This window comes from Balaenoptera ricei, chromosome 8 (genome assembly GCF_028023285.1).
Source record: "Balaenoptera ricei isolate mBalRic1 chromosome 8, mBalRic1.hap2, whole genome shotgun sequence".
NCBI lineage: Eukaryota > Metazoa > Chordata > Mammalia > Artiodactyla > Balaenopteridae > Balaenoptera > Balaenoptera ricei.
Window position 1 is genome coordinate 104850667 of NC_082646.1, and position 22869 is coordinate 104873535.

At 44.3% G+C, this 22869-nt stretch overlaps 1 protein-coding gene across 1 annotated transcript; it reads left to right on the forward strand.

The window, feature by feature from the left end:
• Nucleotides 1-21618, forward strand: ASRGL1 (asparaginase and isoaspartyl peptidase 1). The gene is made up of 7 exons (XM_059931765.1): nt 1-152; nt 725-928; nt 9468-9610; nt 10372-10529; nt 18897-19015; nt 19815-19925; nt 20323-21618. The coding sequence occupies exons 2-7, from the start codon at nt 736-738 to the stop codon at nt 20526-20528; spliced, it is 930 nt and encodes a 309-aa protein (XP_059787748.1). The 5' UTR covers nt 1-152; nt 725-735; the 3' UTR covers nt 20529-21618.
• The last annotated feature ends 1251 nt before the right edge of the window (nt 21619-22869 follow it).

Sequence of the window (22869 nt, forward strand, 5' to 3'; positions counted from 1 at the left end):
CAGGCGCGGAGCCGTTGCCGGCAGAGAGGTTGCGGGCACAGCGGTTTCCAGAGCAGCTTCGACTAGAGAGACTGGGCTGAGCAGGTTCCGAGGCCGACCGGGCGGCTCGGCCAAGCCCGAAGCCCCGGCGTCCGCCTCCTGCGGCGTCCTCGGTAAGTCGACGGCCCTGCGGGAGTCGCCACCCGAGACCCCGAAAGGCACTCTCCCCGGTGCCGGGGGCTGGAGGCGGGAGGGCACTGGCGAGATCCAGCCCTCAGGCCGCCCCTGGCCCCGCGGCGGGGGTGGGAGCCGGGAACAAGTCCCAGGGAAACCGAGGCCCGACGTGGGGCCCGGGAGGAAGGCTGGAGCTGCGACCCCAGATGCCATCCTGGCCGGGGGCCCAGCACGGGACAGGAACCGGGGTTCCCCGGGGAAACGGAAGCCCGATGTCAGTGGGCGAGGAGGGGGCGCGGGCTCTGGGGCGCAGAGCATCCCACCGCCCCCGCGAAGCCGGCAGGTGCCCCGGGCCGGGGGCGGGCGCTCTGGGCTTTTCTTGCAAACTTCAAACCCAGCCGCTTCTGTCCTCAGTACTCCCTGGGTCTCAGGAATTTGCCTGAGGCTGTAAACTCTGAGGGTTTTCCCCTCCCTGCGTAGAAACTGGACCTTGTCCCCAACGGGAGACTTAAGCCCCGGGCGGTTTTCTTGGACCCGCTTGAAAGGACGCTTTCGTCTTCCTGATCCCTAGAATCCGTCGCCATGAACCCCGCCGTCGTCGTGGTCCACGGTGGCGGAGCCAGCAATATCTCCAAGGACCGCAAGGAGCGGGTGCGCCAGGGCATCGTCAAAGCCGCCACCGTGGGTTACAACATCCTCAAGGAGGGAGGGAGCGCAGTTGACGCTGTGGAAGGAGCCGTGACCGTCCTGGAAGATGATCCCGAGTTCAACGCAGGTAAACTTGCACTGCAACTGATAACTGATGCCAAACCGGGTTAAGCTTCTACCCCCAGATAAATAGAACCTCTCTAAAGTGTCAATGAATCTCTTCAGCTTTATGGTAAAATCTAATATGCTGAAAAGATTTAGTTTTTCTCTCTTCACCTGTTGACCAAGCTGCTCTAAAGAATTTTAAAATTCATTATTCCCCCTTTTTTCTTTAATCTGTTTTCTAGAATTCACATACCAAGAGGCTTTTTTTATTACATCTTTTTGTGGGGGAAGAGGGTAGACTGCTGTTGGGTGGCAACCTTGGGAGCTTCAGGGTGTCATTTGAATCGGTCCCCCATACAGGGAGGGCAGGGAGAGACCACAGGAAAAGGCAGACCTCTCCAGATTGGTAGGTGGCAGGTTTAATAAGCCTGGGAACTTACACAAGAGGCTTGCCTTGCAGGATAAGTAGACCTCTGTCCATGCCCACCAGAATCTTAAAAGTTTATATAGTGGCCTTATCTGGGCTCAGTCACGTATACCGTCCAGATGGTTTCAACACCACATCTCGAGGCTGTGTCCTGGGCAGCTTCTGGTGCAAGAAGACAAGCGGAGGGCACACTCCAAGGAAAGAGGAAGGGGTGAGGTGACTCCGATTGCCCCAGCGCTCCACCCCTCGTGACCGGCTCGTACAGTCTCACACACTTCCTCTTCCACAGTGTGCCCTGAGCGGTCAATAACGGGTGGCTCATTTGGCGGCTGTCTGGCTGCGTTGGAGGCAGATGCCACAGCATCAGGCACATACAGAAGAAAACACGGGTTAAGACAATAATTCCCCAGATCACAGATACCTTTCTGCACTGAGAGCCTCGTGATTCAGACCATTGTTACTAAGTCCCCTAGGCTGGGAGCCAGCTCACTCAGAGCGTTCACTTGTGTCCTGTGATTTAATAAAGGCAACACATTAACAGAGCCATCGGGTATGAGCACACAACATCCTGTTTGGATAATGGCCTAGGTGCCTCTTTGCAAGGCAGTAATAATGGCCAAGGCCTTTCTGTTTTGGAGGAGAGCTTGTCTCATTCGAGACATTTCAGTGTGCAGGAAGAACAGGCTTTGTTGGCTGTCATTCAAGGCTTGGTGAGTGCATTTAGTAGGAGGCTCTGTGTGTGCTGTCATGTGCTCCAGGCCAATGGAGGGCTCAAAGACAGCAGCCAAAAGATCATTCCAGTGGGAAACAGAACATGCCCACCTGGCCTTGAGGAGCGGGAGGTCAGCAGCCTTAGGAATTTGACCTGGTTTTATATACCATACATGTTAGCCAGGGGAGGCAGTGCTGTCGGGCTTGAGGAGATGGACTGGTGGCAGGATACACGAGACCAGAACCCTCACCTTCTCCTCTTTTCCGGTGGTGCGCATTCCATTCCAGGTATAATGCATTTCAACAGGCCAGCTTGCGGCAGGACAACAGGATCCCAGTGGAGATTGAGTAGTTCCCCCTCACCCATCCTGGTAGAGTGTCCCATTGCAAATTCCAGTAGATAATCTCCTTTCCCAGGTGTGATGCAGTTTGGTGTTCTCAGCACCGTAGCACGTTGATCCGTGGTGAAAGTCAGGGCAACGGCTGTTTCCTGACATACCTTTTTTGGTATCGGTGCTTCCGTAGGAGCCCCCAGTCTGGGATATGGGGCAACAGCCCTACTCGCTGATCGTTCAGATGTATGAAAGCCTTGGACAGTACTTTAGTACACCCAGCCACGGTGGCTTTATCTGTTAGTAATTTAAGGTACTGCTTTAATATTCCATTTTTCCTTTCTCTCAGCCCTGCTGCTTGTGGGTTATAGAGGAGATAGAACCTCCATTCAGTGCCGTGTTCTTTTGCCCAGTCTTGGCATGTCACAATCCACAATCTTTGAAATGTGACCCCAGTCACTATCTATTTGATGAGGGTACCCCTACATGGTACTTAGCTTCTCTAATCCCCTAACAGTGGCGGCCTGGTTTGCATGGGGACAGGGGAAAGCTTGGGTTAGGCCAGATGTGGAGTCTACACAAACCAGGGAATGTCAGAACCCTCTCTCAGAGGGAGGAGGCCAGTATAATCAGTTTGCCAACCCCTTACCAGTGAGGAACTCTGGTGGGTGGCCTCAGACTCCTTTGGCAGTTGCCATGGGCATTGTTTAGAACACACAGGACATGCTGTTATTGCATTAACCAAGTCACTGTATTTCAAGGGCAACCCGACATCTTTGGCAATATGCCACCCCACCCGAGCTCTGTGGCGGCCACTCTTTCCATGCATCGAATCTGCTGTATCTGCCGAAGGGTCAGTTGCTAGGGATTGAACCCAAGCTAGGGCATCAGCTTCCTGATTGCCAGGGGGTGTCAGTGCCTTATGAGCCAGGACATGGAAGGCAGTGAGGATTGCCTCAGGCTCTTGCAGGCAAACCCAAATGTCGCCTCCACACAGCCTGACCCCACAAAGGCCCACTCATTAATCATCCACCCTTCAACTTCCTGTTGTCAGAGCCATAGGGTTAATCTCTTTAGAACAGCCCAGCTGTCAGTGCAAGGGGTTAAGGGCCAGGGACCAGGAGTAATCACCAGCCAAAGGGCTCTGGGTTCAGCCCGCCGGCTGCTGCAGTTCATCCCTCCCGAGAGGCTCCGCCTGGAGCTCTGTGGACACCACTGCTAGGAGCTGTTGCTCTAGGGGAAGTATGTGGGGTTTCTGCCCCCTTCCAGAGCTGAGACCAAAATCCCAGGAGCACTCTCCCCTTCTGTTTTCTCTGCCACCGTGCCTGCCCTACACCTACCCGAGTCACAGACACATCTAACTCGAACGGTAGCCCTGCTTGGGAGACGCCCAGAGCTTTAATCTGCTTCACTAGTGCTTTTGCCTTCTCAAAGGCAGCTTGCTTCTCTGATCCCTAGTCCCACACGTGCCCTTTCTTTACTGCATACCATACACTGTACCCATTTTCAGTTTTGAAAAATGTACATACCTATGTAACCACACTACAACCAAGATGTTAAAATTTCCATCACCCCCAAACATTCCTTCCTGCCACTTTGCAGTTAATCCCCCCTCCCAGCGCCAGCACCAGGCATCCACTTATCTGCTTTTGTCATAAATTTGCATTCTCTAGAATTTCATATAAATGCAATCACAAAGAGTGTATTCTTTTGTGTTTGGCTTCTTTCACTCAAATCAGTCCTTTTTTAGAGTAATCATCATCATAACTACCATGAGTGTCTACTATGTACCAAACAGTGGTCTAAGAAACTTGCATGATTAACTCATTTAATCTGCACCATAGTCCTATGAGTTAGGTATAATTATTATTACGCTCATTTCTCAGATGAGAAAACTAAGACACAAAAAGTTTAAGTAACTTGCTGGAAGACACTCATTTCCTCTTTATTTTGAAGTAGAAAACCTAAGATCTAGGGATTAAAACACTTCTAGGGAATTACACCACCTACCTGACATCTGTCAGAGAAAAGAATTTCAGGAAGTCTTAACCAATTAGTCATCAGATATTTAGTAATTGTTCTGTCCCCTTGCCTCTGTTCTGTGCTCTTTAACACGTACACAAAATTTGGCTTCATTACATAGGCATTATCGATTAAATCCTTGGCAGTTGGTGATTGATTCCATCTCCAGTCCTCCCCTCCCCAGAAATCAGGGAGTGGGACTAAAAGTTCCAGCCCTTTAATCCTGGTCGGTTCCGCTGGCAACCAGCCCCCCACCTTTTGGGGGTTTTCAAAAGTTACCTCATTAACATAAATTTGGTTTTGGTTGAAAACGGCTTGTTATGAATAACAGGACACCCAGTTCACCTGTATGGATCTGAAGTGGTTTCAGGAACTGAGGGCAAAAGACCAAATATTATAACAAAAGATGCTCCCATTGTTCTAATCCCTTAGGAAATTCCAAGGGGGTTGGCAGCTGTGAACCAGGTACTTGGGCGAAGACCAAAATATGTATTTATGATAAATCAAAGTATCACACCTCCTTTGTCAAAGATCAGTTTATATATTTATGTGGATCTGTTTTGGACTTTCTGTTCTGTTCCATTGATCTATTTGTCAAATTCTTGCACCAACACCACACTGTCTTGCTTACTGTAACTTCTAGTAATGTCAGCTGCAAATAGAGACCATTTTATTTCTTCTTTTCCAAACTTTATGCCTTTTCTTTCTTTTCTAGCATTGGCTGGGCCATCCAATATTATGTTGAATAGGAGTCGTTAGAGCAAAAATTCTTGCATTTTTCCCAGTCTTAGGGGGAAGGCACTGTCTTTCACCGTTAAGTATGATGTTGGTGGTAGGGTTTTATAGGTGCCCTTTGCCAGGTTGAGAAGTTCCCTTATTCTTAGTTTTTTGAGATTTTTAATCATCTGTGGTTGTTGAATTTTATCAAATCCTTTTGCTGAATCTATTGAGATGACCATGTGGTTTTTCTTTTGTCTGTTGATATGGTGAATATTGATTGATTGATTTTTGAATTTTGAACCAGGTTTTCTTCTCTGGGATTAACACCACTTTGTTGTGACATGTTATTTTTTACATATGTAAATGCTGTGTTTGATTCGATGGTGTTTTCTTGAGGATTTTGCATCAATGTTCATGAGAGATACTGGTCTATAGTTTTATTTTCTTATAACATCTGTCTGGTTTTGAAATGTAGGTGATGCTGGCTTCATATGATGAATTGGAAAGTGTTCCCTCCTCTTCTGTTTTTCTCGAAGTTTGTATAAGGTTGCTATGATTTCTTGGTAAATATTTGGTAGATTGGTTTTATGTTTGTTTTGATGGAAAGTTTTTAAGAAATCAAATTCTTTAATAGGCATGGCACTATTCAGGTTATCTATTTCTTCTTTGAGTGAGTTTTGTCAGTTGTCCTTCAAGAAATGTTTCTATTTGGTTTAAGTGGCTGAATTTGCCACATTTCTGTGTTATGCTTTTGATGTCTGTATGGTCTGTAGAGAGGTCCCCTCTTTCATTCCTGATGTTTGTAATTTGTGTCTTTTTTTTCTTTGTCAGTCTAGATTTTATCAAGTTTATTGTTCTTTTCAAAGAACTAGTTTTAGTTTCAGGGGGTGGATTTGGTGAATTTTTCTGTTTTTTTCTTTTCTTATTTATTTATTTGTTTGCGGCTGCGTTGGGTCTTTGTTGCTGCGCGGGCTTTCTCTAGTTGCCGCAAGCAGGGGCTACTCTTCGTTGCGGTACGCAGGCTTTTCATTGCGGTAGCTTCTCTTGTTGCAGAGCATGGGCTCTAGGCGCTTGGGCTTCAGTAGTTGCAGCACACAGGCTCAGTAGTTGTGGTACACGGGCTTAGTTGCTCCATGGTATGTGGGATCTTCCTGGACCAGGGATCGAACCCATGTCCCCTGCATTGGCAGGCGGATTCTTAACCACTGTGCCACCAGGGAAGTCCCATTTTCTGTTTTTTCTTTTGCTCTTTTTCTGTTCTGAATTTCATTGATTTATCTTTATTGTTTCCTTTACTCATTCAGCTTGCTTTGGGAATAATTTACTGTTCTTTTCCTGTTAGATCATTAATTTGAGACTATTCTTTTCTAATACAAGCATTTAATGTTTAAAATTTTACTCTAGCACTGCTTTGATTTTTACGTGTTTTTACAGGTTGTCTTAATTTTCATTCTGTTCAAAATGTGTTCTAATTTTCCTTGTGACTTCCTCACTGAGTCATGGGTTATTTAGAAATGTGATGCTTTATTTCCAAATATTTGTGGATTTTCTAAATATCTCTGTTACTGATTTTTAGTTTAATTCTGTTATGATCAGAGGACATACTTTGTGTGATTTGCATTCTTTTAAACTTCATAAGGTTTGGTTTTTGGCTCAGAATGTGTTCTACCTTGCCCATTTTCACTTGAAAAGAATATGTACGCTGCCGTTGTTGGATGGAAAGATCTATAAATCTCAGTAAGGTCAAGTTCATTGGTAATGTCCATACCTTCTGTATCTTGATTGTCCATTTCTAGTGATTAATGAGAGAGGAGTATTGAAGTCTTTAATTGTAACTGGATTCATCTATCTCTCCTTTGAGTTCTGTCAGTGTTTGCTTCATGTATTTCAAAACTGTTGTTTAGCATATAGATTGTTGTCTTCTTGGTGAACTGACCCCTATATCATTACTTAATGTCCTTATTATTATTTAATGTTCCTTATTGTGAAGTGTACTTTGCCTCCAGTTTTCATTTGATTCATTTTGGCATGGTATAATTTGTCCATTTTTACTTTTAACCTATTTGCATCTTTATATTTAAAGTGGATTTTTTTTATTGTCAGCATGTAATTGTATCCTATCCTTTTGTACAATTTGACAATCTCTGCTTTTTTTTAAGATTTATGTATTTTTTATTTATTTATTTTGTTATTTATTTTTGGCTGCGTTGGGTCTTAGTTGAGGCATGCAGGATCTTTCGTTGCAGCGCGCGGGCTCGTCGTTGTGTTGCACAGGCTTCTCTCTAGTTGTGGCGTGTGGGTTTTCTCTTCTCTAGTTGTGGCGTGGGTTCCAGAGCTTGTGGGCTCTGTAGGTGGTGGCACATGGGCTCTAGTTGAGGCGCGTGTGAGCTCAGTAGTCGTGGCACGTGGGCTTAATTGCCCTGCGGCATGTGGGATCTTAGTTTCCTGACCAGGGATTGAACCGCGTCCCCTGCATTGTAAGGCGGATTCTTTACCACTGGACCACCAGGGAAGTCCCGACAATCTCTGCTTTTTTATTGGAGTGTTTAGACCGTTTACATTTAATGTGATCATTGATATGGTTAGGCATAAATTTGTCATCTTGCTGTTTGTTTTCTATTTGTCCAATCTATTCATTGTTCCCTGTTTCCTCTTTTTCAGCTTTTTTCTGCCTTCTTTTGGAATAATTGAATGTTCATAATTCCATGTTATCTCCTTTGTTGGCCTAGTAGCTCGACTTCTTTTTTTAAAGGTTGTTTTAAGGTTTATAGTATATATCTCTCACTTGTCACAGTCTACCTTAAGTAATATCACACTTCATGCATAATATAAGAACCTTATACAGCATACACCTGTTTCCCCTTTCCTAGCCTTTGTGCTACTGTTTTCATATATTTTACTTACGTGTATAAGTTGCCTAATGCATTGTTATTATTTTTCCTTTAAACAGTTATATTTTAAAGATATTGTAAAAATAAAGGGAAAATATATTTCTATTTATCCACATATTAGCCATGCTATCATTTTCCTTCTGCCTGAAAGACTTCCTTTAACATTTCTTATATTGCACATCTGCTATTGATGACTTTTTTTTAACTTTTGTTATGTCTATAAATGTCTTTGTTTTGGGTTTTTGAAAGATGCTTTCACTGGGTGTAGAATTCCAACTTGACAGGTTTTTTTTTTCTTTGAGGGCTTCAAAGATCTTGCTCCTCTGTCTTCTGGTTTGCATTGTTTCTGACAAGAAATATGCTATCGTTTTTCTTTTTTCCTCTGTACCTAATGTATCTTTCTCTGGCTGCTTTTAAGATTTTCTCTTTCTCATTAGCACTAAGCTGTTTGATCATGATGTGCCTGAGTGTAGTTTTGTTCATGTTTCTTTTCCTTGGAGTTTGTTGCGCTTTTCGGATCTGTGAATTTATAGTATTCACCAAATTTGAAAATTCATCATTTCCTTAAATATTTTTTTTGTCCCTCTATCTCACCTCTCCCTTTGGGGACTCCAATTACACATATACTGGGCTGCTTGAAACTGTCCCTGAGCTCAGTGATAAACTCTGTTCAATTTTTTTTCAGACTTTTTGTTTGCTGGGTCTTCAAGTTCATTCATCTTTTTTGCAGTGTCTAATTTGGTGTTAATCCTATCCAGTGTATTTTTCATTTCAGACTTCTTTTTTTGTCTCTAGAAGTTCTCTCTGGGTCCTTTTCATATTTTCTTCCATGTTCTGGTACATATGACAGCCGTTTTAACATTTGTGTCTAATAATTCTATCATTTATGTCATTTCTGAGTCTGTTGCTATTAATTGATTTTTTTGTTGTTGTTCCTCCTCATTATGGGTCATATTTTCCTGTTTCTTTGTGAGCCTGGTAATTTCTTATTAGATAGCAAACACTTGTTAGTTGCTGGATATTTTTATACTCCTTTAAATATTCTTGAGCTTTGTTCTTATCCCTTTGTTCTTATCCCTCTGAGGAAACTGAGTCACATAGAGTTTAAGAATAGCTAGGCTTACAGGTATTATCTAGGCAGAGAAAGTTGGAGAAAAGTTGCTAGTGGTAAAGGGACCAGAGTAATGAGAGCTAATGGTACATTCAGGGAAACCTAATATTTCAGTAAAATGTTGCCAAGGAGAAGAGGTGAAGCTGGAAAGTAAGTCAGAGGCCAGATGAGGAAGGGCTTCATACTGTTTATTTTGTAGGTCATGGGGTATCAAGTCAGATTTGTGTTTTTAAAAACGTTCCTTTGACAATGGAGTAGAGGATGAATTAAAGTAGGCAGCTTAGGGGAAACTCTGAAGCCATTTCTAAATTCTTAATTCTTGCTTTTCGGCTTCTTTTTGATTTTAGGTTGTGGATCTGTCTTGAACGAAAATGGTGAAGTTGAAATGGATGCAAGTATCATGAATGGGAAAGATCTGTCTGCAGGAGCGGTGTCTGCAGTCCGCTGTGTCGCAAATCCCATTAAAATTGCACGGCTTGTTATGGAAAAGGTATGTGGGACTAAAGCACCCTTTTCCTAAGGAATTGTCACTCCTGCACTTCAGTGACTAAAAGGGTTCTGACTTGTAGGGAAATACTTGAGATCACTGTTCTCCTGAAATTGTATGAAAGAACAAAAACAGTGTTATTTAAGTTTCTCAAGGAAACCAAGATTCTGACTCTGTTGATGATGTAATTTGACTCATGATCACTTAACCAGTGATTACATTTCACATTATCTTCATGTTTTCATGTTATCTTCCTGTATTTTCTTCAGCCTGCTCTCAACACATGTAACACAACACATACACACTGAACAGACCAACTGTTTAAATAACATGTATGGGGGACTTCCCTGGCGGTCCAGTGGTTAGGACTCCACGCTTCCACTGCAGGGGGGCCAGGTTTGATCCCTGGTTGGGAAACTAAGATCCTGCAAGCTGTGCGGTGCAGCAAATAAATATATCCCTGCATACATACATACGTAGATAAATAAACAGCATGTATGAAATAAAAATGGATTAAATTCTCTAAATTTAAGGTCATATGTAAGTTGAATTCCTAGTAATATTCCATCATCTGGGTTTTTCTGAAAATACAAAAACTCGGAGAGCTAGGCTTTTTTCAACATTCAGAAAAGCAAGCCAGTGGAATTTGCATTTTTGAGGCTTAGTACCCAGAGAGAATAATTATTTCCACACAGTAGGAACAGTTGAAAAGATTTTCACTTTTTCACACAACTAACTATTTTCCCATTTCTTTCTGGCTCAAGACACCTCATTGCTTTCTGACTGACCAAGGTGCAGCAAAATTTGCAGCAGCCAGTGGGATTCCAACAATTCCTGGAGAACAGCTGGTAACAGAAAGAAACAAAAAACGTCTAGAAAACGAAAAGCATGAGAAAGGTGCTCAGAAATCAGACTATCAAAAGTAAGTATCATCTGTGGCTCACATTTTTGTGAGTTATTCAAATGTGAAAGTTTGACTCATGTCTGGTTATCCACGTTTCTTAAATAAGTCAAATATCACTTGGTAGTTTCAGTTTTTGTACAAAATAGTTCACACTAAGTAATGGAAAAACTGCTCTTTTGATTCTGAAATTTAACCTCATTTATTACTCCTATGAATAGTAACTCAAATTCAGCTAAGAGTTCCTTCTCCAACATGATTTAATAGATGAATGTCGTGTGTTAAGGTATTAATTACCTGCATACTTCTTGATCAGTTTGTTATCTTCAGTACACTGCACAGGTTCTCTGTGGTGTAGGCCACCCTATGAACTTACTTAGGCGCCCTTTCACAGGGCAGAGAAATCAGTACAGCCCTTATAAGTGAATTAATCATGTGTTCTGAATTATGGTTTTCTGTGTTACCAATTCAAAAATACCAAATAAAAGGACCTTAATTTAAAGCAAAATTTGAAAAATAAAATTTGAATGTGGCCTGGAGGTTTATAATGGAATATAATCTATTAACTCCACATACCCTTTTAGATTTGTAATGTTTAACCAGAGGTATACTTTAATATCACTTAGGGAGCTTTTTCAAAATCTACATGTCTGAGCCCCTTCCCTAAAGAATCTAATTTAGGGACTTCCCTCGTGGTCCAGCGGTTAAGACTCCGGGCTTCCACTGCAGGGGGCGTGGGTTCGATCTCTGGTTGAGGAACTAAGATCCCGCGTGACGCATGGCGTGGCCTTAAAAAAAAAATCTAATTGAGTAGAGCTGAGGTGGAGAGGCCAGGCAAGTCCATTAGAAAAAAAGTTCCCCAGGTAATTCTAGTGTGTCCCCAGGTTAGGAATCTTACAAGATTGGCCATACGTTGGTAGCTGTTGATAATCTTTACTGAGTGTGCTATTGTGTCTATAGGCTAAAGTCACAGGAATGGGGTTGCTTTATCAGTGGTTCATGTACATTTTATTAGATGTTGCCACATTGCTTTCCAAAAATTCTGCAACAACACACATCTCCACCAGCCAGTACTGCTCTTCGATATAAGCAAGAGGGGCTCCTGCCCTGGGCCCTGCACTTTAGAGGACCCTCATACCACAGTTACACAAAACAGTTGGTTTATTGCAGATCCATGGGGCATCTCTGTCACTCAGCAGTGACACAGCATTACCCATAGCCCTCATCATCCGCTCTTGTGACTAATATCATTCAGCCCCCAGGGAAGTGCTTCTCTGCATCTCTTGCTCTATGTCTTGGAAGTAAAGACCACCTGAGTCAAAAGGTTTGTGGACTATGCCACTGCTGACATCAGAAATAGACCCTGTTTTGGAGTGTGGGGAAGACTTGAACAGCAGAAGGACTTAGGTAAGAGAAAAATACAATAATTTGTCAAACAAATTCTTGCATAATGAAGTGTTGTTTCACAGTAGTGCACAGTGTCCTTTTTCTTTCTGCATGTTTCAGTTTGTGGTTCTGGAGTTATTCATGAATTAGTACTGTATCTGCAAGACTTGCACGTGAGGGCTGATTCCTGTTACTCCTAAATTTGTAGATATGTAGGTCTAGACCAGCACTGTCCAAAAGAAATATGAGAGCCATATATGTAATTTAACATTTTCTAGTAGCCACATTAAAAAAAAGTAAAAAGAAATGAGTGAAATTAATAATATATTTAACCCAATATACCCCAGATATTATCATTTCAGCATGTAATCAATGTAAGAATTTATTTATGAGATATTTCACATCCTTTCATGCTAGATCTTCCAAATCTGCCATGTATTTTACACTGGCAGCGTGTCTCACTGTAGACTGCCTGCATTTGCAGTGCTCAGTAGCCACGTGCAGACAGTGGCTGCTGTATTGGACATCCCAGGCCTAGACAGAACCTGCATGAGGAACCAATTCTTTATGTTGGCAACTAAATGGACACTGAATATTAGACTTACGAATGGTTTTATTCTTATAAAAATACTTAAGATTGTGTTAAATTTTTTTAAATGTTGAAATTTTTAACTTTTAAGTAATTTTTATTTAAAATGTTATATTCATTAATTATAGTTGATGTTTAGACTTTAATATTAATAATTTTGTAAATTTTTGGAAAAAACTAACTTTTGAAATTATATCTGCAAATTACTTTTATTCTTTTTTGGGGGATTTACCCTTAATTTTGATGAAAATATATTCTAATTTTGTACACTCTCAGGATAGTTACATTTCACTTTCTAATTCCTAGATTACTGAAAATGTGTACAAGTCAAGATTTTGATAGAAAAAGAATACTAAAGTGGAATTCACAAAAGAAAAAAAAGCTAAAAGGAAAAAAAGAAGTAAAAAATCTTCAAAGAAACAGTCTGCTTTAAAAGTAAGCACTCTTAGACTTCCCTAGTGGCTCCGTGGTTAAGAATCCGCCTGCCAATTCAGGGGACACAGGTTCAATCCCTGGTCCAGGAAGATCCCACATGCTGCAGAGCAGCTAAGCCCATGCACCACAACTACTGAGCCTGCGCTCTAGAGCCCGCGAGCCACACCTACTGAGCCCGCATGCCACAACTACCAAAGCCCATGCGCCTAAAGCCTGTGCTCCAGACCGAGAGAAGCCACCACAATGAGAAGCCTGTGCACCGAAATGAAGAGAAGCCCCGCTCGCCGCAACTAGAGAAAGCCCACGAGCAGCAACAAAGACCCAATGCAGCCAAAAAATAAATAAATGAATAAAAATTAGAGAAAAAAAAAAAGTATGCAGTCTTCTTCTAGGATGACCCACATAAAATTCACAAAGAGAACATTACAGATTCTTTGTTCAATGAAGATTTAATTACTTATCAAAACAATGAAAATTAGTAGGAATAGTATTCTCACCAAATCCACAACTTGAACAATTCAGATGAAATCCCAACAACTTCATGTTCTTTACTAAAAGAAGATTTAATTGCTAATCATAAAGCAATTTGTTGTAATCATACACCAAAAAAGGATACGTGCAATTATTAGAAGCGCTGGGAAAAGGCTGAATAAACAATAGACAGTTGATAACCAGAAAAGACAAAGATAGAAAACATAGATGTAATGTTCTTGAAAGAATAATAATATTTGGACAAGTGTAATGGTACTTTTCATGACCCCATCAACACAATGTTTACGGAAAACAATGGGAAATTTCTAGGGTTAATAAAAATTATTTCAAGTTTTGATAAAATGCCAAAACGTAATTAGGAAAAAAACCTAATGATAGGGCTTACCTGGTGGCACAGTGGTTAAGAATCCGCCTGCCAATGCAGTGAACACGGGTTCGAGCCCTGGTCCAGGAAGATCCCACATGCCATGGAGCAACTAAGCCCGTGCGCCACAACTACTGAGCCTGCGCTCTAGATCCCACGAGCCACAACTACGGAGCCTGCGAGCCACAACTACTGAAGCCCACACGCCTAGAGCCCGTGCTCCGCAACAAGAGAAGCCACCACAATGAGAAGCCCGCACACTGCAATGAAGAGTAGCCCCTGCTCGCCACAACCAGAGAAAGCCCACGCACAGCGATGAAGACCCAACGCAGCCAAAAATAAATAAATAAATACATACGTTTATTTAAAAAAAAAAACCTAATGATAAGTATCTAGGAGAGAGAATTCAAATAGGTTAGTTTAATGGGTAATAAAGCAAGACATGAAATCATACATGAAGTTTAAAAAACGAAGTTCAACTAGAGTGTACCATGATCAGAAAACATGTTGAAAACTAACATTTAAAAGGGAAGCCAAAAAAAAAAAAAAAAGGGAAGCCTGTGATAATGGAGCTAACATGGTAGGTAAATAAAAGGTATGTAAGCACGAACTTTGGCCAAGAGTCCAGAAGTATTGTGTGTGACACGGCCGGTTCACCGTGAATTTGTTTCTAGGAGACATGCCCTCAGCTGCACCAATACTGACGACGCTGTGAGACAGCAGAGGGTCCACTGCAAGATACTCTAGATGTGGCCGAAGGTGGAACGGCTTAATTAGACTCACATCTGACCTTATAACAGACCTCAGAGACGTGGCGGGAATTCCAACTAAATTCTGTTGAAGTAATGAAATCGAATTTAGATAAGAAGAGTTCAGCAAAATTCGCAGAAGTTCCTTAAAGAACAAATCACGGACTTTGACAGAAAGTGAAATTAATTTTGAATTTGCACTATCTACAGTTACTTAGTCTGAACTATTCCTCTCCATTGATAAGCTTAACAGAAGCTTTAAAAAAAAAAATCTGGGCTTCCCTGGTGGTGCAGTGGTTGAGAATCTGCCTGCCAGTGCAGGGGACACGGGTTCGAGCCCTGGTCTGGGAGGATCCCACATGCCGCAGAGCAACTGGGCCCGTGAGCCACAATTACTGAGCCTGCGCGTCTGGAGCCTGTGCTCCGCAGCAAGAGAGGCCGCGATAGTGAGAGGCCCGCGAACTGCGATGAAGAGTGGCTCCCGCTTGCCACAACTAGAGAAAGCCCTCGCACAGAAACGAAGACCCAACACAGCCATAAATAAAATAAATAAATAAATAAAATTTAAAAAAAAAAAAAAAATCTGTTTGGCTATTACATTTTTTAAAGGATTAAAAATGTTTTTTTTTTAATTTAGAGAAGCAAAGCCAAAAGTGCATGGGAAATATGCAAGAAAAATGACATCCGCAGAAAATACAAGGAAATTGAAACAAAGGAAACAAAAATATTTGCCTAACTTGAAGGAGAAGATTCATGTACAGATGATCCTGAAACCAGTTTCTTTAGAGGCTGTTTTTCTGTTCATTATAAATCGAAGTATAAGTATCATTTGTAGAGAGATTTGAACAAAATCGAGCAACATACTGCTGTTTTCAATTTTCTTTATAATATACCAGCAATGAAATTTGAAAGAAGAATTTAAGATACTCTGCGTTGATTTAAACACTGCTTAAGAGATGACAAAAATGACTATAGTAAGTGACTGTGATTTAAATGATCGAATTAAAATATTTAGTAAAATCTTCTGTGATAACAATTTATCAAATGTAACCCCATGTAGCATTTGAGTGTGGTAATGTAAAAATCAGGATCCATTTCCAAATCTAAGTATTGCTTTAAGAGTTTTATATATAGTTCCAATGCTACTGCCTCGGCAGAGTGAAGCTTCTCCAAGTTAAAATTAATTAAAAACTTCCTAAGAACTACATCGCTCAAGAAAAGTTGTGTTATTTGTCACTTTGTCAGTAGAATGCATGTTACATGGAAATGTTGATCATAAGAGCATGATCAATGCCCCTTGAGATGAAGGCAAGGAAAATTAATTTTATGGAATAAATACATAATAATTTATGATTGTATATGTGTCTGTGTGGGGGTTTTTCCCCCACTCATCCAGCCATCACCAGCTGATCAAAAAAGGATACAAATGTGCATGTTAATAATTAAATTGTCGTCATTGGTAGTTTGTCAGCTTTCAGTCAAATGAAAACCATAGCTTTACAGTATTTCTCAAGATACATTTATCACGGTAAGAGGATAGAACATCTTTATTATTTCTAAATATTACATGTGTGTGGGCCTCCATTTGCCTTTGTATTTTTGCCTCATCCCCGTCCTTGTACGTGTTGGGGGGCTGCCACCAGCAGTGACAGAGTAGCTCTTTCCTTATGTGGCAGGAGGGGCTCGCGTCACTGCCGTAGCTCCTCCCTGACAGCCGCCAGCTTGGATACTTTGCATTTGTTTGTGGGTCATTCTTTTCCGGGAATTTGCCTATTTTTGTCCTGTGATCATTTTTTCTCTTTAGTTGATTTGTCCTCTTCTTATCAATCTTAAGGCTATCTTCTCTGTTAAAAAAAAAATTCCCAAATCTGTTGTTTTTATTTGCTTTTACTTTGCTTATGCTATTTTTGCCATTTGAACGTTTTTTGTGATCAGTAGTACTCTCCCTCTTCTTGTGTAGTTCGTAAGACCAGAAACTTAGGAGCCATCCCCACCCTGAGACATACAGCTGCCTAGATTTCCTTGAAGAATTTTGTGTTTTATATTTAGGTCATTAGCTATCTGGGTTGGCTTTTGTGAGTGATAGTTGATAGGGTTCCCGTTTCCTTCTAATAGAATGCCAGCTTTCTCTTTCTAGTCCTTTGAATGCCAGGCTACATCTCTAGCTACAGTTTAGCCTCTCCATGTGATTACCTAACAGATACCTCAAGCTTTTGTCCAAAACTAAACTTATTTCCCTACCCAACCCCACTCCACACACACCACAGAGCAAAAAACCTCTCCCAGTCTTCTACCTTTCAATAAATGTTTCTTGCATCCTTTCAGTTTCTGCCTTAGATTTCTCTCTCTCACATCCGGTCCACCTGCAAATTCTGTCAGCTCTCCCTTCAAAATGTCCCAGGTCCAGCCTCATTCCCACCGTCTCCTCTGGAAACACCCTGACACAAACCACTGCCTCTCAAGCCTCCTAAGGGGTCTCTGTTTCCTCTCTCATCTCCCTCGGTCCACACACAATAGCCAGAACAGTTCTCCTAAGATGACCCTTTGTAGAAGTATAGCACACATTCCGGGTGCATAGATCATATATGGAGCCCTGGATGAGCTTTCACAGGGTGGACACACCTGTAATCAGCACACAGCCCGACGCCCCCCCTTCCATCACCACCCTCCCCGCAAGGAAACCGCCTGCCTGGCTTCCAGCACCGTGGGCTAGTGGTGCCTGTTTTTGAACTTAGTCTGAGTGGGATTGTGTAGTACGAACTTTTTTGGGTGCCTCTTCTTACGTTTCTGAGATCCGTCTGTTGTGTGTAGCGGAGCCCACCTTCACGGAAGCATAGTGTGTCACAGGTTATTTACTTGGGTGGACGTTTGTGTCATTTGCAGTTTGCTGTTACTACGAGTAGTGCTGCTGTGAACATTCTGTACACTTTCATGGTGAACTTACCTCCGCGTTTCTGTTGGACAGAAATGTGGGGATAAAATGGCTGAGTCGGCTTTAGGAGACCCCGTGGGTGGCCTCCCAAAGTGGCCGTGCCGGTCCACGTGCCCGGCAGCAGTGAGTGAGGGTCGCGGTCCCCGCACCTCTGTGCCCATACTTGATACCGTGTCTGTTTCATGTTAGCCGTGCCGGTGATGGGCATGGTGGTAAGAATGGTTATTTTTAAAACTTAACTCATCTCGTGACACTTCTCGGTTCAAACTCTCCAGCGTCTTCCCACCTCACTCAGACTAAACGCCCTTCCAATGGCCTGTAAGTAGGATGACCATGTGATTCAGTATTCAAACTGGAACTTAGTTTTGAGAGTGAAAGGGGCACTATTAATTAAACCGGGACAACAGGCATAAGTCAGGACGGTCCTGGGAAACCAGGATGTACAGTCACCCCACTTGTCAAAGCCTCGTGGTCTGCCTGCTGGCCGTCCCTCTGACCCTGCTGCACGCTCTCCCTGGCTTTATTCTCTCCAACCACAGTGGCCTCCTTGAAGTTCCTTGAACTTGGCAAGCATGTCCTGCTTCAGGAATGTTCTTCCCCAACAATCAGCATGCTTACCCTCACTCCTTCAGAGAGGCCCTTAGAAAGCAGCACCTCTCCACCATCACGTGTCCCACGTGCTGCTGTAGGCTATAGTTTATTGCTGTTCCGTAAAGCCTGACATTCTTTATTGCTCTGTCACCCTGTGCCCCAAATGCAAGCTCCGTGGGAGAAGGTACTTTGTCCATTTAGTTTTCTGCTGTGTCCCAGCATTTAGAACAGTGCCTGAAATATAGTTCACTGTAGAATCGGGGTGGTGGGTATACGGCTGTTAGCATACAATTGCTTCAGCTTTTTTTACTTGCAAATTTATAATAAAATGTTAGAGAAAAAGTCAACTTATTTCATCTTCATAGCAAGCCCCATGAAACAGGCAAAGGAGTGTGCAGACAGGCGGCAGCGGCATCGCCCGGGAGGTTGTCAGAAGTACACGATGTTGGGTCCCATCCTGTACCTGCCAACTCGGGGTCTCTGGATGGGGGTGCGGAGGATCCAAGGGGTGCTGGTGCACACGAAAGTTTGAGATGCACTCAATTCTCTGTATCCCCATTTTATAGATGGGAAAAATGAGACACGATAAAACTTAACTCAATCACCCAGCTAGCAAATGGTGGTGCTGGGATTGGATGGACCCTTAGAGCTGAGGGCTAAAGGTATGTCCAGCAGTCTAACTGACATGTAGAACGTAAAGCAAACAGGCTTTCTTTGCCGTTTCCATGAGTGGGGAATGCTGGAATCAAAGTGTGGCCCATGTGCCATTAACATAGAAGTGTGTTAAGCTACCCTGTCACCTGTGGGAGTGTCTCTCATCTTCAGCCACTCTCTGTTGGTTTTTTGGCAGAAACTTGGGGACCGTGGGTGCCGTTGCCGTGGACTGCCGAGGAAATGTGGCTTACGCGACCTCAACGGGGGGCATCGTCAACAAGATGCTGGGCCGCGTCGGGGACACGCCGTGTATAGGTGGGCTGGACGGATGATCACTGCCCCTGCCCTCCCCCGTCCTCTCGTCCTCGTTCTCTGGTCTTCGCCTCACCCCCACGCCCACTTCCTTCTTCCTTCATTTCCTCCTCCTCCTGGTGGCAGCTTTAGAATTTCTGGGAGTGGCGGTGGGTTGGAGGGGGTTGCCCAGGGCACGTGGAGAAGGTGGCGTGTCCAGCAGGCACCTGTTTCCTAGATGCTGTGTTTTGGGGAGGGGGCGTGGAGGACTTGGGAGGGAGGTGGAGTTGGGGTGCTGAGGTCGCCGCAGCACCCCCGGTGCCTCTGTCTGCTCTCTAATCCGTTTCGGGATCTGCAAACTATTCCCAAAGGGTTAAGTACACGAAAACTTTTCCCAGGCATGGGCTCAAATGAGCAAACTAAGAAAGCTGAGAATTTAAGTTTGCAGTTATTAGATCTGAGCGGCATGAGAGCGACACACCACCACTACAAGATATTGCACATCGAAGTGTTCTTTGCATTAACCTGGGAGCACATTATCTTAATTCCCAGGAGTGGGGGGAGGGGCGGGGTGTATATGTTTTACCCTGCGCGCTGGCTGGATGTGCTGGGGGCAGAGGAGGGGCTTCCCTGGTGTCGCTGCCCTGGGAAGGCTAGGCCTGCCTCCCCGACGTGCCCTCCATCCTCACCTCAGGGTGTTACTCACACGGCGCTCACTAGTGCACCTTGGCGTTTAATATTTATGTAGCGTTAGACTTGTAATATGTGTTTGAATTTCTTGACGGTTGCCGCTCAGTTAGAAACAATTCCCTTCCTTGAGCAGGATCTGGAGGTTATGCTGACAATGATATTGGAGCCGTTTCAACAACAGGGCACGGAGAGAGCATCCTGAAGGTGAATCTGGCCAGACTCACTCTCTTCCACATGGAACAGGGTACGTGGAACAAGGTCGTGCCGTCTGACTATGAGGAGATAAGAGCTGTTTATAAATAGACGGAGGAGGTTGGGAAACCCTTTCTTGTTTGCTGCAGACGTTGCTTTCAGGTTAACCCCCCTTCTGTTAGGGTCAGGAAAGAGCATTTAGAATACTGGTTGCCTTCTGCCTCTTGGGGGCGGTAGAGAGACTCTGAGCCTGCGAGTGGAAGAAAAGGCAGCTTCATCCAGTGCAGGGAGGGCCTTGTAGGGTGAGAGTCCTTGTTTGAGACACTGAAATAGAAATCACTTACTAAGAATCTTTGTTAACATGCTTTGGTTTTTCATACTGTAAATAATTTTCCCATCAGATTCCTTTCAGTAACTTGTGTTGTTTCTCAACCTCTCATTGTTTTCAGGAAAGACGTTAGAAGAGGCCGCTGACGCGTCGTTGGGTTATATGAAGTCAAAGGTCAAAGGTGTAGGTGGTGTCATCTTGGTCAACAAAGCAGGAGACTGGGCGGTGAAGTGGACCTCCACATCCATGCCCTGGGGCGCCGCAAAGGACGGCAAGCTGTACTCTGGAATTGATCTTGGCGACACCAGCATCACTGACCTGCCCTAAGCCCCCGGAAGCCGTATTCTAGAAGCTAAGACTTAGCTTAATCAATTAGATCTAGAAATGGCAAATTCTGCAGTGTGTCACTCGTTTTGTTGCCTTGATCCGTGTTTGGTTGGGGACAGATTCCGAAGTGATGTGCGACATGCCCATGTTAGGATCAAATAAGACTAGTGAAGATGACAAACTCGCTGAGCCTTCCTCGTGAATACTCCCCATTGTCTGAGGTTAGAAAGAAGAAACAGCATGATCTTAACAGGACAGAAACGGCCTCAGTGCAGGGAGTGCCTTTTGGAATTGGGGGACCCACTGCAGTGACAGAGGCTGTAGGCGCGCGAGGGTGCGGGGGGCCCGGAGGAGAGCAGCGCTCCGGGGCAGGACCCAGTGCTGGGACGAGGTGGGGAGACAGTGAAGGGGAGACAGGGCAGCTGAGCTAACGGATTGGTGAATGTTACACGTGAACGTTGCAGAGCTCGTTCTGAGCCAGAAGAACATTAGGTAAAAGAATCTCTGAGAGAGAAACTGATTTGTTTAAGAAAGTGCAGGTCTTCTCTCACTTACCAACATAGGCGTGTTTCCAGATGCTTCCAAAGGACCCTCTGGTAACCCCTGGCTCTAATCTGCTGATGAAGGGTCGTCATGGAGACTCTGGAGGGCCTCCAAGTCTGAGGGTTTTCTCAGGCTCACACACACACGAGCCTGCTCACCTCGTGTTTCCCCCCAGCCAGCCTCCGCCTCCGCCTCCCAGAGCCCCGGGTCCCCATGATGAGCGATGGGGATCGTGACCTCTCCGCCTCTACTACGACAGGGAAGGGCCAGTCAGTGTCGAGATGACCCTGACTTAATGGCGTCCATGACTGTCCAGTGCTGTGGGTTCCCCCAGCTGAACCAGGTGTCCACTGTGGTCAGCATGGTGAAGAAAGTCATTTCCTTGGTGGAGAGTATTCCTTTTAACCTCTTTACACTGGAAATGGTATTTTTGCTGTGACATATCTGCTCAGTTTTTTAGTCTGTCAGGGCTTACCTTCTCTCTGGAAAGAAATTGCTTCACTTTAAATTCCACGTGCCACTAATAAAATGTATTTTGAAACAATAACAGTGTGTGTGGTTAGGAGTCACTGTTGACAAAGACCAGAATGTACACGAGCTCCCTTGGTCTGTCAGTTCAGACAGGTAAACTCGTTAAAGAGAGCTTTCAGCATAAGTGTGGTGTGTGGACGTGATAAGACTGCCTGCCTCATGGAGAATATTCGAGAGTTTTCAGAGGAATTGAGTTTTTTCGGGATGGGTTAAGGAAGAAGCCAAACCACCATTGCAGGAATCAGCACGGCTTATGGATCCAGCTTCTCGCGTTGGCCGTCCGTTGCACAAGACAGTCGCGCAGTCCGGGCCCCTGTCCCCTGACCTTCCCTGTGCCCGTGTCAGCTGCCCTGAGCCCGAGAGAGAGAGAGGTGGCACTTGGAGGCAGAATGGAGTTTGGATCCTGCTTCTCCCCACAACCTGGGTGACCCGGGGCAGGTTAACTTCTGAGAATTTTGTCATCTATAAAATAGGTCGCTATGAAGATTAAATGAAAACAAAGGACAACTGCTCAGTGTTTATCTCCGGATCCTCTGGACAAATAGAGAACATGTGGCCAGGCCCAGCTGTGGTTCCATCCTTGAACACCTCAGATGCAACAACCGTCCTTTAGAAATAAGTACTTTGTTAGCAAGTGTGTTCGTTTGCTAGGGCTGCACACGCGGTGGCTCACAGGACAGACATTCCAGAGGCGGGAAGCCCCAGGTGCAGGTGTCAGCAGGGTGGCTTCTCCTGAGGTCGCTCTCTTTGGCCTGCGCACAGCCTGTTCTTTATACGAGTCTGTGGCCAAATCTCCTCCTCTTCTAAGGACACCAGTCACATGGGATCAGGGCCACCTAACGGCCTCATTTTCACCTCTTCAAAGTCCCTGTCGCCAAACACCCGGGGCTTAGGGCTTCAACATAGGGATTCTGAGGGGACACAGTTCGGCCCCTAACAGGAGGCAGAGCAGGACTACGTTAGGGGTTGGGAAGGGAGAGACTTTTGCAGACGTAACCATCACTGAGTGGAGAAGGAAGAAGGAAGGAGCGGGGAGCAAGGCCTGGTCTTGCGCTTCTCGTTTCTGTTCACGAGGGAAGTGGATCTAGTCACCAGGGGCCACTGGGGCCTCGGCTCGGGCCACCTGCCTCCTTTGGTCAGGCAGCCCACTTAGGGAAGGGTCCCCAGCCCCTCTGTGTGAGCCAAGGTGTGTGTTGTTGCCCTCAGACCTCGGTTCAGTGAACGGTCACTCCACTAGCCTGGGATCCCATATGTGGAGACCACCGTG